The sequence below is a fragment of the Oryza sativa genome, chromosome 2 (assembly GCF_034140825.1).
Source record: "Oryza sativa Japonica Group chromosome 2, ASM3414082v1".
Taxonomy (NCBI): Eukaryota; Viridiplantae; Streptophyta; class Magnoliopsida; order Poales; family Poaceae; genus Oryza; species Oryza sativa.
The window spans coordinates 1,890,311-1,908,390 of NC_089036.1; the positions used below are offsets into that span (position 1 = coordinate 1,890,311).

General features: G+C 56.5%; 1 protein-coding gene across 1 annotated transcript; it reads left to right on the top strand.

Annotated features, from left to right (window-relative positions):
* The first annotated feature begins 19 nt into the window (after window positions 1-19).
* Window positions 20-6,208, top strand: LOC4328227 (rDNA transcriptional regulator pol5). Its single transcript, XM_015771287.3, has 8 exons — window positions 20-718; window positions 824-949; window positions 1,038-1,235; window positions 1,747-1,971; window positions 2,149-3,294; window positions 3,785-4,165; window positions 4,516-5,014; window positions 5,254-6,208. The coding sequence occupies exons 1-8, from the start codon at window positions 149-151 to the stop codon at window positions 6,024-6,026; spliced, it is 3,918 nt and encodes a 1,305-aa protein (XP_015626773.1). The 5' UTR covers window positions 20-148; the 3' UTR covers window positions 6,027-6,208.
* Window positions 6,209-18,080: the final 11,872 nt, after the last annotated feature.

Consider the following 18,080-nt stretch of genomic DNA (forward strand, 5'->3'; position numbering starts at 1 on the left):
AAAAAAAAGAAGAGAAAGAGAGGGAGAGGAGAAACCCTAGGCTTGGTTGGCTCCAAGCTTCGCAGCCATCGCCGCCTCGGCATAAACCCTTCTACTCCGCAGCCATCGCCGCCTCGAGCTGAGCTTGAGATTCGCGGGGGGCGCAGCAATGGCCGGGAAGAAGAGGCCGCCGACCGCGCTCTCCGAGCCCGAAGCCGCCGCCGCCGCCGAGGAGGAGGAGGCCGCAGCCAAGACGGCCCCGGCTGCGGAGGCGCCAGCGAAGAAGAAGAAGCTGGCCATGGAGCGGAAGAAGCAGCGGAAGGAGATTGACAAGGAGAGGCACCGCCAGTCCGCTGAATCGGACGCCGCTGCCGCTAAGCCGAAGCAGCCGGCGGAGGTGGCGCCGGAGGCTGCGGCTGCGGCTGCGGCGGCGCCCGTGGCTCCTCCGCCTGTGATTCCGGTGGTGTCGGGGCCTGGGCTTCACATGAACGTGTTCAGGGACCTGGCTTCGCCTGAGGCGTCGCAGAGGGAGGCCGCGGCGGAGGCGCTCGTGGCGGAGCTCAGGCAGGTGCAGGTGGCGCACGAGAAGGGTGGGCGGAAGGAGGGGGAGAGCGAAGCGGAGGGTGGAGATGGGTCGTCGAGGATGGAGGCCGAGAAGGACGATGGCCTGGAGAACTGCGCGCCGTCGGTGCGTTACGCCATTCGGCGGCTCATTCGCGGTATCTCTTCTTCTAGAGAGGTTAGAGATGCTTTTCCAATTCCATGACGAAGTTTAGCTTTGTGTATTGCATTGGTCATCCGCTACAGTTAGATCGTATCTTATGCTTGGGAACTTGGTTTGCAGTTTGCAAGGCAAGGATTCGCATTGGGTCTTGCAGTTGTGCTCGAATCAATTCATGCAATCAGCGTCGAAGCAATCATGAAGTTGATACCTAATTTGTTAGAGTATTCAGCTTCAATGAGGGGACCGGTAATTATGATGATTAGTTACTGCTGATTTTTTCTGCCTATTGTGATGTTAATTTGTTTACTCATTTTTTTTCATTTTTCTTTTGTAGGAAGCTAAGGACAATCTTTTGGGACGATTATTTGGTTATGGATCAATTGTTAGGTCTGGACGGGTCTCGGGACAGTGGGCACATGAAGAAGGTTCTCCCATTGTCAAGGATTTTGTGGATGAGGTTATCAAACTTGGTAGCAAGAAACGATATTTAACTGAGCCCGCTGTTGCCGTTATCCTGGATTTAGCTGGAAAGGTACGCGCCTCAGGCACATACTGCACTTTTTATGACTATGCTTTTTATGCGTGTAATCTAATTAGGGACATTAAAATTTAGTTGAAGGTCTATCGCATAAGAGGTTATCATTGGCATCCAAATACATTTAAAATTGTTACAGAAAAATGACCAGCAAAAAGGACAATCTTAAATTAAATTTCTCAAAAGGTGTAACAAAGCAACCATTTTCATACCACCTGAAAACATTTTTTATGAAAACTTTGGTGTTTCAGTTTGCATGTTGTACTTGGCTTCTGTTTAATAGATAAGATATCCCCCTGACATCAATGGTACTGCCTTTTGGTTTGAAATCGACCTGTGATTATGGCAACTTTCACTCTTATTTTGTATCAATTATGTTGAAAATCACACCTTGTGATGCACATAAGTTTGGTTTTGGAGTGGATATGTTATTTCCTCAGTTGTCAGTTGTACCATATTTGGCCAGTGACTTGATTCAACATTTGCTGAATCTTTCTACATATTGCAGCTGCCAGAGGAAGCTATAATATCTGAGATTCTGGAAGCTCCCAGTGTGCAAGATTGGTTCAACAGAGCTGCTGATGCTGGAGATCCGGATGCACTCTATCTGGCTTTGAAGTTGCAAGAGAAAACAAATGCCCAGGAGATATTTGGGAAGCTTCTGCCATATCCATTCAGTCCAGAGGGTTTTTTTGCAGAAGAACATCTTCTTTCAATTGCTGCTTGTTTCAAGGTAATTTGTTTTAGTAATTAATGGTTCAGGAGTAACATTGCCAAAATCTAACATAGCATAGCTCAATATAACCAAGATGTATTTGATAAATATAATTCATTTTGTTATATCAAATTTCTATATGCTCTATGCCATTCCTTTCCTTATCTTTTGATTGGTCTTCTATAAATCTTTCAGGAATCCACATTTTGTCTTCCACGCATTCATAGTTTGTGGCTTGTTATCACGGACATGCTTGTTCGAGAGGCAGCTTCACAGAGTGATATTGCCACAAGCTCAAGCAAGAAGCACAAAAAGAATAAGAAAGGCAGCTCCTCTGAGGATACAAAAAAGAATCTACATACTTTCTGTGAGGTTATAATTGAAGGAACATTGCTGCTATCATCTCATGATAGGAAGCATTTGGCATTTAATATTCTTCTTAATCTCCTTCCAAGGCTATCCCCATCTTCGATTCAAGTAATTCTGTCCAGCAAGGTTGTTCATGGTTTGATGGATGTTCTGTCAAATGAATCGTCATGGTTGCACAATGCCGGCCAACATTTTCTGAAGGAGTTAGTAAGTTTAGTGAGTGATGATAATGATCGACGTGTTGCTGTTATTACTAACTTGCAGAAGTATACTGGTGGAAGATTTGACTGCATGACAAAAACGAGAACTGTTAAAGATTTGGTTGCCAAGTTCCGAAGTGGTCAAGATTGTTTGTGTCTTGTGCAGAGTTTGATGTCACTCTTTGTAGATGAAAGCTCTGTTACAGACGAACCATCTGATCAAAGTCAGACAACTGATGAGAATTCGGAAGTTGGTTCAATGGAAGATAAGGACCTTTTTGGCCAAGGGAGTGCTGACCTTTTGAAAAGTTGGATAGTGACTACAATTCCTTGTGTTTTAAAAAATCTGAAGCTGACATCTAAAGGGAATTCACTGACAGATTCTGAAATGGTTAAGTGCATTGAAGAAAAATTTCTAGTGCAGACTGAGGTATTGAAATTCCTTGCAGTTCAAGGTCTTTTTTCAGCGTCTTTGGGATATGAGGTGACATCATTTGAGCTGCACGAGAAGTTCAAATGGCCAAAGCCAGCTATATCAACATCAATACGCAATGAATGCATTGAACAACTTCAATTCTTAATAGAAGATGCACAAAAGGATGAAGCTTTACACGTTAGTGAGGTTAAGTCTAATGACCTGGGCTTCTACTTCATGCGCTTCATTAACACCCTTTGCAACATTCCCTCAGTTTCACTCTTCCGGACCTTGAGCAGCAACGACGACAATGCATTCAAGAAGTTACTGGATGTAGAATCTCTGCTTTTCTATGAGGTTTGTAACTTTGCTATTATTCAACCTAACATATTATAGTTAACTCATTCTGTGGTGTAACATTTTAAAATTTTAATTTGACCTACAAGGATGGCCTCACTGTTCCTGTTTCCGGTATTGAAACTATCCCTGACTGTATTTATCTGGTTTTAAATTGATGACTTTTGAACACCCTAGGAATCATAAAACGGTGTCAGTGTTTATTTTAAAAATAAATCAGAGGTCCCAACAACTGAGAGTGTGCACTAAGGACTTTCCTTAAAAATCTAGTCTCTTGAATATGGATCGCCTCTTTTGATGCAGTACGGCTTACTTGTGGCAATGGTGATTTCTTTTGGCCGTTCTAGATTTAATCTTGTTGGAATAAGGAGTTCAAAAGTATAGAAGCAGGGATTTAGTTTGAATAATGGTTCTGTTCATTTTCCTGGATATTTCATATAGTTCCTTTTTTTTTCCCATCATCTAATGTCTGTGGTTCCCTTGTGAATAGGAAAGAAAAGTTGGCCCTGGCTTGGATTCGACTAAAATGCATGCGATGCGTTATCTCCTTATTCAGTTGCTCCTCCAAGTTCTTCTCCATCCAGATGAGTACTGGGAGGCAGCAATTGATGTGACTATATGCTGCAAGAAATCGTTCCCTTCCATCGTTCAGAATGACAAATCCAGTGGACAGCCATCTAATGAGGGTGCGGAGGTGTTTAATGAGGATGGGCCAGGCAAATCTAACAAGGATGGGCCGGAAGAGCATAATGATGATGCGTCAGAGGATTCTAATGAGGACGGGCCACTAGAGTTTATGGATGTACTTGTCCAGACTTTTCTTTCTGTTTTGCCCCATGTGTCTGGCCCTGTATGTTTCTCCATCGAACAGGCAAGTAACACTGTACATGTACCTCTAGTAATAGGAGGTTTTCCATTTTTGAAGAATCGTATGTTGATGATAATAGGAAATAAATTAGGGGCATGCAGTTTTAAATTATCTAGTATACACTCCTTTCTAAACAGCCATTTTCAATTGTACTAGCAGAAATTTAATCCTAGTAAATAGCCATTTTCTATCATACTAGTCGAAATAACAAACATAGTAAAATCACCAGTACATATAGATTGTGCTGCCCTCATTTTCCTTTCTTGTTTCTGTTTAATGGCGGTTATTTGTTGCTTTTCTTGCTAAACATTTGACTTGGCTGCGCTAACTTGGTCTTTTATTTGAATCAACAGGTCTTCCGTGTGGTCTGTGATGAAATTACAGAAACAGGGCTTCTTGACATGTTGAGAGTTGTGAAGATAGATTTGAAAGGTTCTCGTCGCCAGTCAGGTAGTGATGATGATGAAGATGATGCATGTGTTGACATTGAAGATGATGATGAAACCATTGTGGAGGACGCGGAGGTTGGGGACACTGATTCTACTGCAGACGGACTGGATGAGGAAATGGATGATGATTCAGCTGATGAAGTAGATGAAGGTCAAGATGATTTGAAAGAATCAGTTGCCCATGAGTCAAAGGATGGAGATGGTGCAGAAGTTACCAAAGATGGGGATGACTCAGATGATTCAGATGGTATGGATGATGATGCTATGTTCCGCATTGATCCTTACATTGCGAGGATTTTCAAGGAGCGCAACCTTCCTGGCAGTGAAACTAAGCAATCTCAACTTATGCGGTTCAAGCTCCGTGTCCTTACATTACTTGAGATATATCTTCAGAGGAATACAGGTACATTTCAAATATTCCTTCATATTTTCATTCATTTTAAGTTGTATACATGCATATAATAGTCAAAGGATACTCTAAAAATTGATCATTGCCGAAAATCTGCCTCCAAAATCACATCAGGGAATTAATTGTTACTGCAAGGTTTTTTATTAGGAAATGGTCCAGCTTTCATTCAGTTTTAACTGTAGTATTTACATTTGTTATATGTTGTGTAACCTTCTATGCCCTAAACTCCACAGGAAATAATCTGGTGCTGGAGGTCTATTCTTTCTTAATGCAAGCTTTTGTGAAGTCACATAGTGCTGATGGCAGTGAGCAATTCAAGCAACGTATAGGTGGTATATTGCAGAAAAGGATATTCAAAGCCAAGGATTATCCTAAGGGTGATGGTGTAGAGATTAGTACTCTTGAAAGTTTGCTGGAGAAAGCTCTAAAATTGGCATCGCGGTCACGATACACCACGGTTGCTTCTGTAGCCCAAAATGCTGCATTTTGGCTTCTGAAGATCATCAATTCAAAGAGTCATTCGAAACAGGAGCTTGCGAGTGTTGTCGAAAAGTTCCAATATATATTGACCGACTACTTCAACAACAAGAAATCGCGGTTGAAGCTTGGGTTTGTGAAGGAGGCTGTCCGGAGGAATCCTTGGGTAGGAGAGGAGCTCTTTGGATTTGTTCTGCAGAAGATTGGATGCACAAAAGCTGAATATCGAAGAGTTCAAACGCTAGAATTGGTAGACTGCATACTCAAATCTTGGGCTGGTGATGATTCGAGTGCATCGAAGGTGTTGAAGAAGCACCTTTCTCAGTTGTGCGAGCTGATACAAGAAGTTCTTACAAAGATCCCAGAAAACAAGTCACGTCGTCAAGAAGTCCGGAGATTTTGCACCCGAGTATTGCAGACAGTGACAAAGCTTAACCTCAAAGACCGGTTTCAGAAGAAATTGAATCCTGAAACGCTCTCCCTTTGTGAGGCACAGCTAGGAGCTGCTTTTGTTCGCTTTCAAAAATGACATTACATTTATGAGGAGACTGTATTTGTTCCCTTTCGAAAATGATAGTCACTAGAAATATTTTGAGCTGAGCTAAGTTTTGTTCCTCATTTCAGCTACATGAGTAGATTCTATCAAATTAAGCTGTATCGGTTTTTGTGACAGTATCTGAAAGGAAAAGATATTCACTGTTATGTTAGCAATACTAATTGGTATAGACGCGCGCAGCACAGCTGCCATGCAATTTGCTCATGAATTCTTTGCCTGCAGAGTTTGTTTGATGATTCTGTCACGAATTGTCTCACTTGAACCATGCAAATATTTGCTGTACGCCTGTACATGGATACCTTGTGTAGTAGGTTCACGACCCTGTATTCGGACACATGCTATTTCCGGTTTTTATGTTTCTAATAGATGATGCACTCAAATTTTGAACATATATTTATATTTAAGAGTAAATTTCATAAAACAATAGGTATTTTACACAATTTATCACAAAACTACATATTTATGAGCTTGTTTCACAAAACTATAGATATTTTGTACAATCTATCATAAAACTATAGATTTAAGAACTTCTTTCACAAAACTATATATTTAGTGTATTCGTTCATCATAGAACTACACATTTAGTATCTTCATTTATCATAAGATTATAGATTCAGTGTCTCTATTATCACAAAACTATAGGGTTTAACAATACTAAAACTTAGTTTTGTGATAATGAAGACACTAAACCTGCAGTTTTGTGATAAATGAAGATATTAAACATGTAGTTTTGTGAAAGTCTTCATTATCACAAAACTATAGGTGACGGAGCGTGGGGCTCCTCACCGGGAGACCGCGCAGGCCCCCCTTTGCCGGTTCGGCCGGGGGCGCTAAGTGAGGTTCTTCGCCCTCGATCTGATGAACGTCAGCGAGAGAGGAAGTGCACAAGACACGGGCGACGTAGACAGGTTCGGGCCGCTGAGAAGCGTAACACCCTACTCCTGTGTTCTGGTGGATCTGTGTGTGAAGGAATACAGAGAGCCGGAGAGCGAGAGAGAGTTCAGGCTCTAGCACCCATTCGCCAGAGTCCCAACTCCTCTTCCTCTTTTTTTCCTCTTTCTCCCCCTTTTTCCTTCCTCCTAGGCCTGGGCCTCCTTTTTATCTGGTCAGGGGTCACCACATGGGCCTCCAGCTGCCTAAGAAAGGAAACATGCTTTTTACAATGAGGGCTAGTCTACAGCCGGAAGTGACCTCTGACAAGCAGAGCCCACGCCTCCTGCCCCGCTCGCCAGCTTTTCCGGTGGACGCCCATTTCAACCTTCATTCAATGGCCAGCGACTTCCTTGCCATGCTTGCGCTGAAGCTTGGAATGGATTTGACCGGGACTGACATACCAACTCCAGGAGTTAGCACGCCGGCTCCGGCTAGGGACGAGAGCCAGGAAGCTCTCATCATTCCGACGGGACGGGGCGAGGCGTGTGACAGGCCGCCTGTTGCCACCTAACCCGCGATCTGACCGGTCTGTGACCGGTCACACACCGCGACCGGTCACGGACCGGATAAGCGTGCGCTGCGCCGCATTAAATGCGGCGTGGCGCGCTCGTCCAACCCGCTATAAATGCGGTTAGGTGAGCCCCGCTGTGCTCATCTAACCCACACACGTGGCGCCAAAACCACAGGAGGTCGGGGCGCCCCAGCCCTCGGGGCCGAAACGGGGGCGCCCCAGCCCTCGGGGAGACAGAGGGAGGGGTGGCCACGTCACCCTCGGGCCCGACCCCCCCGAGGGGGTCAGGCCACGTGGGTGACCGCGGCTACCCAAGCCTCTAGTCATGATACCCCCGGCCCCATGTCACCGACAGTAGCCCCCGGCGTTACGCCAGGGCGATCGCCCCCCTCGAGGGAAGCGCTCGGGCGTGACGCCACTCCTTAGGCCCGGTGATAGGTGGGGCAGGTCCCTACAGGCGGGCAGAAAACCCAGCGGTCGCAAATCGCGCGCATCGGCAAGGGAAAACCGACCGACAATAATGAGCGGCCTCTTTAAGACCGCTACATTACTCGAGCAGCGCGCGAATCGGGACGAGCCGGTTCGTTTCGCCTGGAGACATGATGATGGCGCTTTTCGCGGTTGGCGAGCGTAGTTAATGCGCGCACGATCTGTCCCATCTCAACCGCCACAGCCGCACATCTGCCGCGTGCGCCGCAAACGGGCGAGTGGGGTTAGTGGAGGCGTGGGCGCGAGAAACGAGGGGGCGAGGTAGTGGGCGCGGGAAGCGAGGAGCCGGGCATAGCGTTGGCAAGGGTGTAAAGACGCCGAGGAAGGGATTCGTTTCCTTCCTCTCGCCACTCTTCCCCTTGCCTTCGCCACTTGTGCTCTAACTCTTCGTTTCCTGTGCCCTACCCTTGCCGCACTCGCTCGCTCTCAAGCTCCTCCTCCGCCGGCGTCATGGCACGGGGCTCCGCACCGCTCGACGGTAGCGTGCTGCCGCCTTCCCGCATCGTGAGCGAGAGGCAGGCTGGGCTGCCGCGCCGATTCATGCCGGAATCTGCCACTGGCCGGGAGGTGGTCGCGCTGGGCGAGGGACGCCCGGCGCCACACTACCCGGGGCGGTCCGTCTTCTTCCTCTCTTTCGCAATGGCGGGGCTGGTCCCGCCATTCTCTATTTTTTTCATGGATATTCTGGAGTTTTATGATCTCCAGATGGCGCACCTCACCCCCAACGCGATAATGACGTTGGCCATCTTCGCGCACCTGTGCGAGATGTTTATCGAGGTGCGCCCATCTCTCCGGCTGTTCCGGTGGTTCTTCACCGTACAACCGGCGTCGCCGCCGACGGTAGTCGGTGGCTGCTACTTCCAGCCGCGGGGGCAGGTGCTGAACCGCTACATTCCTTGCGTCCTCCGCAAAAAGTGGGACGACTGGAAGAGCGATTGGTTCTACACCCCTCTCGCCGACGAAGCGCGCCTCCGACTTCCGAGCCAGCCCCCGTCGCAGGCCTCCAGCTGGCGGGCGGCGGTAGATCTGGGAGACGGCTACGACGCCGTTCTTGACCGCCTGGCGGGTCTGCGATCCCAGGGGCTCACGGGGGCCATGGTGTTCGGCGACTACCTTCGTCGCCGGATCGCGCCGCTCCAGCGGCGCACCCGGGGCGCCTGGGAGTACACCGGGCCCGAGGACTACGTGAGGACCCATCAGGGGCGCAAATGGGACTGGGACCCTGAGGACTTCAGGATGGTGGTCCAACGGGTGCTGAATCTCAGCTCCGTGGAGGCATCCCTCATCCCCCAAGGGGTCCTCCCCCTTTGCTGCGATCCAGAGCGCGCCAGCATCCTGGCCACCATGCAGGTGGTCGGGGCGTCGGGGGAGCGGGCCCCCCGAGGCCACGATGGCGCGGGCGGGAGCCGCAGGGGGGAACAATCTACCCCGGGAGGGGGTCGTGCTTCTGGGCCCCGCGACGGGGGCCCGGGGGGCAGCCGCCCTGCCGACGCCCGGGGGAAGAGGAAGCAGGAGGGTACCCCTCCCCCATCTCCTCCCCGAGGGGGCGGGGTGGTGCGTGCCAGCAGTAGGCGCCCGGAGGGTGCCGTGCCGACGCCGCAGCCCGAGGGGGAGCGAAAGAAGAAACGGCCCCGCAAGATGGGGGGACCGAGCCATGCCGGGGGAACCTCATCTCGCCCCCGAGGTGGTCGTTTAGCCGACCTCCCCGCAGGTTCGTCCCCGCGCCCACCGCGGCCGTATTCATTCTCCCATCTCCCAAGGCGAGTTTTCACTCACCCGTTTCTTTTTGTCTTCTGGTTTTTCTTCTGCCTCAGCGAGATCCCGTCGCGCCCCCCCCGCCATTCCAAGTCCGGCCGGTCTGAGGCCGAGGAGACGGCGACCGCGGAGGCCCGGAGGCGGGAAGCTGACCGGCGAGAAGCCGCAGACCGCCTCCGGGAAGCCGAGGAGGCTGCCCAGGAGGCCGTCCGGGTTCGCCAGGCTGAGGAGGCCGCTCGGGAGGAGGCTAGACTCCGCCGGGCCGGGGAGTCCGTCCGGGAGGCAGAGGCGGCGCGCGCACGCCAGGCGGCCTGCCAAGCCCCCGACCCGACTCCGCCCGAGGCGACGACGACTTCCGAGGCCACCCACGACGAGGCCGCGGGCGCGCTGCTCGGGCCCGACCCCTCGGGCGACGCTTGGGACGAGCCAGCTTCGGGGGACGCCCCCGAGTCCGGCACGTCGATCGGCGGGCCGAGCCGCGCGGCACCCACACCGAGGCGGCTCTCCCCTATGCCTTCCGCTGCCCCACTGAGCGCGGAGCCCCTCCTGCAGGCCTTGGCCGCCGCGAACAGGACGGTGCTGGACGGGTTAAGTGCCCAGATGGAGGCCCTGCAGGCGGAGCGGGCGGAGCTCGACGCGGCGTGGGCGCGCGTCGAGGAGGGGCGGCGCTCGGTGGAGGCCATGGTGGAGGCGGGCCGCAAGGCACACCGCCGGCACGCCTCACAGCTCGAGGCCCGTCGTAGGGACCTGGCGGAGATCGCCAGGGAGGTGGAGGAGGAGCGGGAGACTGCCCTCATCGCCACCGCCGTTCTCGACGAGGCACGGGATGACCTCCGCCTCCAATACGGAAGCCGGGCGGCGGAGCTAGAGGAGAAGCTCGACGCTGCCCGGGGTGTCCTTGACGCCGCCGCTGCCCGTGAACGGCGGGCGGCGGAGAACGAGGCGGCGTCCCGGCAGCGCGAAGAGGCCCTTGAGGCTCGCGCCACGGCGCTGGAGGAGCGCGCCCGCGCCCTGGACGCGAAGGAGAGAGACCTGGCGGACCGCGAGGCCGCCGTCGCCACCCGGGAGGCAACACTGGCGGCGCACGAGGCCGCCTGCGCCAAAGAAGGGTCCGCACTCCGCCTCCGCGAGGACGCGCTCACCGAGCGGGGGCGAGCTCTTGAGGAGGCCGAGGCCGCGGCGCAGCGGCTGGCGGACAGCTTGTTCCTCCGCGAGGCAGCGCGGGAGGAGCAGGCGCGCCGCAATCTGGAAGGCGCCCGCGCCGAGAGGGCCTTACTGGATGAGCGGGCCGCTGAACTCGAGGCGCGGGCGAAGGAGCTGGACGCGAGAGTGCACAGCGGCGGGGCGGCCGCGGGCCACGGCGACCTAGCCGCCCGCCTCGCTGCCGCCGAACACACCATCGCCGAGATGCAGGGCGTGCTGGACTCGTCCGCCGGGGAGGTCGAGGCCCTCCGCTTGGCGAGCGAGGTAGGGCCCGGCATGCTTCGGGACGCCGTCTCCCGTCTAGACCGCGCCGGGCGGCAGGCGGGCCTCTGGGGCGGGCGGTACGCGAAGTACGCCGCCAACCAGGGGGGCCTCGCCCAGCGCCTCTCAGAGATGGCCGGGGCCCTCAAGCGGCTCCCCGAGGAGCTCGAGGAGACGATCAAGTCATCCTCGAGGGACCTCACCCGGGGGGGCGGTGGAGCTCGTACTGGCAAGCTACCAGGCCAGGGACCCTGACTTCTCCCCGTGGGCAGCGCTGGAAGAGTTCCCTCCCGGAACCGAGGACGGCGCGCGCGCGCAGGTCTGGGACGCCGCCAACCACATCGTCCACAGCTTCGAGGGTACGGCCCCTCGGCTCGCGTTCGCGCTCGACTCCGACGAGGAGGGCGGTGACGATGCTGCGGACGACAGCGACGACGAGGCCGGCGACCCGGGCGCGTCGGAGTGAGCCCCCAAGCCCCCGCCAATCTTAATAACTTTTCCTTCTTCTTCTGAGGCCTTCGGGCCCCCTTCTTGTATAGACTGATTTAATCTGCAATCAAGTAAAGAGGAAATTTCTGCGTCAGTTCTGTTTGTTGTGTGTATGAGACGAGGATGGTCTGTGCCGCGGTCCTTCTGTGTCTTGGCTTGAACAAGGGCTCTTGCCCAGGTCCCAGCCTCAAACGGCGCGGGTCGGGGCTAGTGCCTGGGGAGATCCTCGTGTCGAGACTGGCCAGGCCGGGAGCGCGGTGACCGAGGGTTATGGATGACCCGATTGTGGGCCTTTGCCGATTCCCCCCCGGAGTTCACCACGCCCCGGGGCACGGCTCGGTTCTGGGCCCGTTTGGCGATTTTAGCCGGCCCGGGCCACCGAGGGCAGGGTCGAGCACGAGCGTGCTAATTCAAGCCAAGATTCTTCAAAAGGAAACGATGGCACAGACACAGTCCTCAGGAAATCGAAAATGCTTTTATTGAAATACGGAAGAGAAAAAAGATAAGTATATGCATGTGGTAGCCCCCGGCCAACCCTGCACGCCCCGGGGGGGGGGGGGGTGCGGGGTTGGCCCGAGCCCGAGACATGACACCCGACCCCCACTAGGGGTAGAAGCGACGAAGGTGTTCGATGTTCCACGGGTTAGGCAGCTCTGTGCCGTCGCCCGTGGCCAGCCGAACGGAGCCCGGCCGGGGGACGCCGATCACTCGATACGGACCCTCCCACATTGGTGAGAGCTTGCTCAGTCCAGCACGTGTTTGGACGCAGTGTAGGACGAGGTCGTCGACGCAGAGTGATCGGGCCCGGACGTAGCGCTGATGGTAGCGCCGCAGGCTCTGCTGGTAGCGTGCGGCTCGGAGGGCCGCGCGCCGCCTTCGCTCTTCCAAATAGTCGAGGTCGTCTCGGCGAAGCTGATCTTGATCAGCCTCGCAATACATGGTGACCCGAGGGGACCTCAGGGTGAGCTCAGATGGGAGGACCGCCTCCGCACCGTAGACGAGGAAGAAAGGCGTTTCCCCGGTTGCTCGGCTTGGCGTGGTTCGGTTCGCCCAGAGCACCGCTGGCAGCTCCTCGATCCACGAGTCGCCGTGCTTCTTGAGGATGTTGAAGGTCTTGGTTTTGAGGCCCTTGAGGATTTCCGCGTTGGCGCGCTCCACTTGGCCATTGCTTCTGGGGTGGGCGGGGGAGGCGAAGCAGAGCTTGATGCCCATGTCTTCGCAGTAGTCACCGAAGAGCTCACTAGTGAACTGGGTGCCGTTATCCGTAATGATACGGTTAGGCACCCCAAACCGAGCAGTGATGCCCCTGATGAATTTAAGCGCGGAGTGCTTATCGATCTTGATGACCGGATAAGCCTCGGGCCACTTAGTGAACTTGTCGACAGCGACATACAGATACTCGAACCCGCCCGGGGCCCGCCTGAACGGACCCAGGATATCGAGCCCCCAGACAGCAAACGGCGACGAAAGAGGTATGGTCTGCAGGGCCTGGGCCGGCTGATGGGTTTGCCTGGCGTGGAACTGGCACGCCCTGCACCGCCGGACCAGGTCGACCGCATCGTTGAGAGCCGTCGGCCAATAGAAACCCTGGCGAAAGGCCTTGCCAACCAAGGTGCGTGAGGCGGAGTGGGCTCCGCACTCGCCTTCATGGACATCGGCGAGAAGCTCGACGCCTTGTTCCCGAGGAATGCACTTCAGGAGGACTCCGTTAGCCGCGCGCCGATAGAGGGTCCCTTCCACCAGCACGTAGCGCTTGGAGATGCGCTGGACGCGTTCACTCCCTTCGCGGTCCTCGGGTAGAGTCTTATCTGCAAGGTACGCCTGGATCTCAGTGATCCAAGCAATCAATCTAGGGGAGCTGGGAGCGCTCCCCTCGGGTCCTGAGGCCTGGACTCCGACGGGCCTCGGGGGCCGTTCAGGCGCGTCCGTCTCCCCTAGGGGGTCGGGTCGCGCCGACGGCTGGGCAAGCCTTTCTTCAAAGGCGCCCGGTGGGGTCCGGGCTCGCGAGGAAGCGAGCCTTGAGAGTTCGTCGGCGACCGTGTTATCCCGTCTGGGCACGTGCCGAAGCTCTATCCCGTCGAAATGGCGCTCCATACGCCGCACCTGGCGCACGTAAGCGTCCATCTGCGGGTCAGAGCACTGGTACTCCTTACAGACCTGGTTAACGACCAACTGGGAGTCGCCTAACACCAGGAGGCGGCGGATCCCTAGTCCAGCTGCCACTCTGAGTCCCGCAAGGAGTCCCTCGTACTCCGCCATATTGTTGGTCGCCCGAAAGTCGAGGCGGACCAGGTACCTGAGGACGTCTCCGCTCGGCGAGGTCAACGTGACCCCCGCACCGGCGCCCTGAAGAGACAGGGAGCCGTCGAACTGCATCAGCCAGTAGGCGGTGTGAGGCAGCTGCGAGGGGCCCGAGCTGGCCTCGGGGGCGGAGACGGGCTCGGGAGCTGGGGTCCACTTCGCCACAAAGTCGGCGAGGGCCTGGCTCTTGATCGCGTGGTGTGGTTCAAAGAGCAAATCGAATTCAGAGAGTTCGATTGCCCATCTCGCCACCCGTCCAGTACCCTCTCGGTTATGCAAGATTTGGCCGAGGGGGTAAGACGTAACCACCGTGACCCGATGCGCTTGGAAATAATGGCGCAACTTCCTCGAAGCCATCAGAATAGCGTAAAGCATCTTCTGGGCCTGAGGGTATCGGGTCTTGGCGTCCCGGAGGGCCTCGCTAACGAAGTAGACGGGCCCGCTGCACCTTTCGGCGGGGCCGATCGTCTTCGCCAGGGGCCGCATCTCCAGGGCGCTCTTCGTCCGACAGGCCGCGCGGGGCGCACTCGGCTTCTGTGCCGAAGACCTTGGGGTCAGAGGGCGACAGGCGCGGCCTTCCCGCAGTGGCCCCGGGGCCATCCTGGGGGTCGGGGGCGCCTGGCACCGTCGGACAAGCAGGCGGAGGGCCAGCTCCGGCCGTCGGGGGCCTTGGGCCGCCGTTCGGCTCGGGGGCCTCTCCTCCCTGCTGTCTCCCGGGTCGAGTCGACACAGGGTGGGGATGCGCGGAGTGAGGGTTGTCCTCGTCGTGCTCCACGACCAACACCGCGTTGACCACCTGCGGGGTTGCCGCCAGGTAGAGTAGCAACGGCTCATCTGGCTCCGGGGCGACCAGGACTGGGGGAGAACTGAGGTACGCCTTCAACTGAGTGAAGGCCCGCTCAGCCTCCTCCGTCCAGGTAAACGGCCCGGAGCGTTTGAGGAGCTTAAATAGGGGTAGTGCCTTCTCTCCCAGCCTCGATATGAACCGACTTAGGGCGGCCATGCAGCCGGTGACGCACTGCACATCCCTAAGCTTGCTGGGGGGGGCGCATCCGCTCTATAGCTCGTATCTTCTCGGGGTTGGCCTCGATGCCTCGGGCAGAGACCAAGAACCCGAGAAGCTTGCCCGCAGGCACGCCGAACACGCACTTATCGGGGTTCAGCTTTATGCGGGCGGAGCGGAGACTTTCGAAAGTTTCCGCTAGATCCGAGAGTAAGGTCTCTTGGTTGCGCGTCTTCACAACCAAGTCATCAACATAGGCCTCAAGATTGCGTCCTATCTGGCTACCCAAAGAAATTCGAGTAGTACGTTGAAAAGTAGGACCTGCATTCTTTAACCCGAAAGGCATTGTCGTATAACAATAAGTTCCTATGGGGGTAATGAATGCAGTTTTTTCCTCATCCTCCCTAGCCATGCGAATCTGATGATAACCAGAGTATGCATCTAGAAAACACAAAAGGTCGCACCCCGCGGTGGAGTCGACAATCTAATCTATGCGTGGCAGGGGGTAAGGGTCCTTAGGACATGCCTTGTTAAGGTCGGTGTAGTCGATGCACATCCGAAGCTTGCCATTCGCCTTGGGAACGACGACCGGGTTCGCTAGCCACTCCGGATGGATGACCTCACGGATGAATCCGGCCTCCAGAAGTCGCGCCACCTCCTCGCGGATGAAGGCTTGACGTTCCGGGGCCTGCCGCCGCACTTTCTGCCGGACCGTCCTTGCGCCCGGCCGCACGGCGAGACGGTGCTCAATCACCTCCCTGGGGACCCCGGGCATGTCCGCCGGTCTCTAGGCGAAGACGTCGGCGTTTGCCCGCAGGAAGGAGACGAGCGCGTCTTCCTATTTGTCGTCCAGAAGACCACCGATTCGTGTGGTCTTGGACGGGCCGTCGCCTAGGGCAACCTCCTTGACCGGGACCTCGTCGCACGTGACCTCCGCTGCCTTGGGGCGGCCGGGACGGAGGTGCTGAGCCTCTCGTCGCCACCCGCGGGCTTGGACGCCGCGGCGAGGTGGTCCGCGCGCTGCTCCATACAAGCAAGCGCGACTTTGAGGTCGCCATGGACGGTGATGGGGCCACCGGGGCCCGGCATCTTCATCTGGAGATAGGCGTAGTGGACCGCCGCCATGAACTTCACCAACGCGGGCCTCCCTAGGACCGTGTTTTAGGGCAGACTGAGGTCCGCCACATCGAAGTCCACCCGCTCCGTGCGGAAGTTGGCGGAACCACCGAAGGTGACCGGGAGGTCGATATGACCCAGCGGCCAGGTGTGCCCCGGCGTCACACCGATGATCGGCTGGGACGGCCGGAGCACCATCCCCGGGGCCTTGATGGCGTCAAAGGCTGCGGGGGAAAGGATGTTGAGGGCTGCACCCCCGTCTATGAGGACACGCCCCAACTTCACATTGCAAACGGTGGGGGAAACCACCATCGCGATCTGTCCTCCCCGGGCAACGCACGGCGGGTGGTCGGTCTGGTCGAAGGTGAGGGCAACCTCCGACCACCGCGCCCGCCGCGTCGCCTCATGGGTAGGGGCCGCGGCCAGAAGCTCTCGCTTCATGGCCTTGAGGCTCCGGCGAGAAGCGTGAGCGCACGCTCCCCCATCGACGGTGGCGACGGTGGCCTCAGGCTCCTGGAACCCCAGGTCATCGTCGCCATCTTCGATGTCCTCGGCGGTGGCCTTCTGCTTGGCCTCACTTCGCCGGTTGCCGGCGGGAGCCGCCGGGGCCTTGCCCTCACGGCGCTCCTGCCTCTTCTCCTCCTCCCACTTCCTCGTCCGCTCAGCCAAACTTTTGACCGCGCGGCAGTCCGCGAGGTCGTGGAGGGAGGTGTTGTGCACGGTACACCACTTGCCGGTCGGGCGCTCCCTGCTGGGAGCGCCGGCCTCCTTCTTTTTGTCGCTCGCAGGCCTCCCCTTTCGGGGGGCCCGCGAAGCGCCCTCGACGGCGAGGACATGACCCTCGTCGTTGGAACGGGCCGACCTCTTCTTCCTCCTCCTGTCCCGCCGCCCTGACCGTGCGGCGGACCCGGGGGCGGCCAGAGCTGCCACACCAGAACCGGAGGAGTTCCAGGTCCAGGCCTCCTCCTTGCGAACCACACGGTCCGCGAGCTCAAAAAGCTGCGCGGTGGTCTGGGGCTCCTTGGAGGCGATCTTCTCGAGCATGCGGTTGTGCCGCACGCCCCCCCTGAACGCGTAGATCACCGCGTGTGCGGGGATGCACGGTATGGTGTTGCGGACTTGACAGAACCGCTGAATGTACGAGCGAAGAGACTCATCGTCCCTTCGCTGTACCGCATGCAAGTCCGCTTCTTCGCCTGGGCGCGGATATATGCCCTGGAAGTTCGTGGTGAACTGCTGGCACAAATCCTCCCAAGAGTGGACCGACGCGGGTGGCAAGTTCATTAGCCAACCCCGCGCCTGACCCTTCAGGGCCATGGGGAAGAAATTCGCCATGACCCTGTCGTCACCCCCGGCAGCCTCGATCCCGGTCGTGTAGATCTGGAGAAACTCGGCGGGGTTGACGCTTCCGTCGTATTTTTCGGTGATGGTGGGCCGGAACCTTGGGGGCCAACGGACGTTCCGAAGGCTCTCCACAAAGGCTCGACAGCCGGCACCGCCAACCGGGGACACGGGGGGCCGGCCCCCGTGTCCGGACCGAAGTGGCGCTCCGGACGAGGAAGCGCCCTCCGTTGCGTGGGCGGCGCGACGAGCGTCGCGCCGGTGCTCGATATCGAGGCGGGCATCCGGCCCCCCACGCACATCTTCTTGGGTCGGAGGCGTTGACGAGGGAATGGCGGACGAACGGCGGGTAACGGCCGCCGCTCGCCGCGCCCTCCTCCTCGACGACATGGAGCCGGCGGCGGCAGCGCCAGAGGCCTCGGTGGCGGAGGACCGCCCGCCGGCGCCTACCGCCGGCGCCTAGGCGCTGCTGCGCCGTCATGACCAAGTCGGCCACGTCATCCAGCCAACGTCGGGCTGGAGTCTCTGGATCGGGGACGACGGGCGGGTGACGCAGGAGCGCGCCCGCAGCCTGGAGCGCGCCCTGGGGCGTGCCGCCATCGCGGTAGACGAGGCGGCGACGCGC

Coding starts and splice junctions, on each gene's coding strand:
- LOC4328227 (XM_015771287.3), top strand. CDS start 149: ATGGCCGGGAAGAAGAGGCCGCCGACCGCGCTCTCCGAGCCCGAAGCC. Junction 3,295..3,784: donor AATCTCTGCTTTTCTATGAG/GTTTGTAACTTT, acceptor CCTTGTGAATAG/GAAAGAAAAGTTGGCCCTGG. Junction 4,166..4,515: donor TATGTTTCTCCATCGAACAG/GCAAGTAACACT, acceptor TTGAATCAACAG/GTCTTCCGTGTGGTCTGTGA.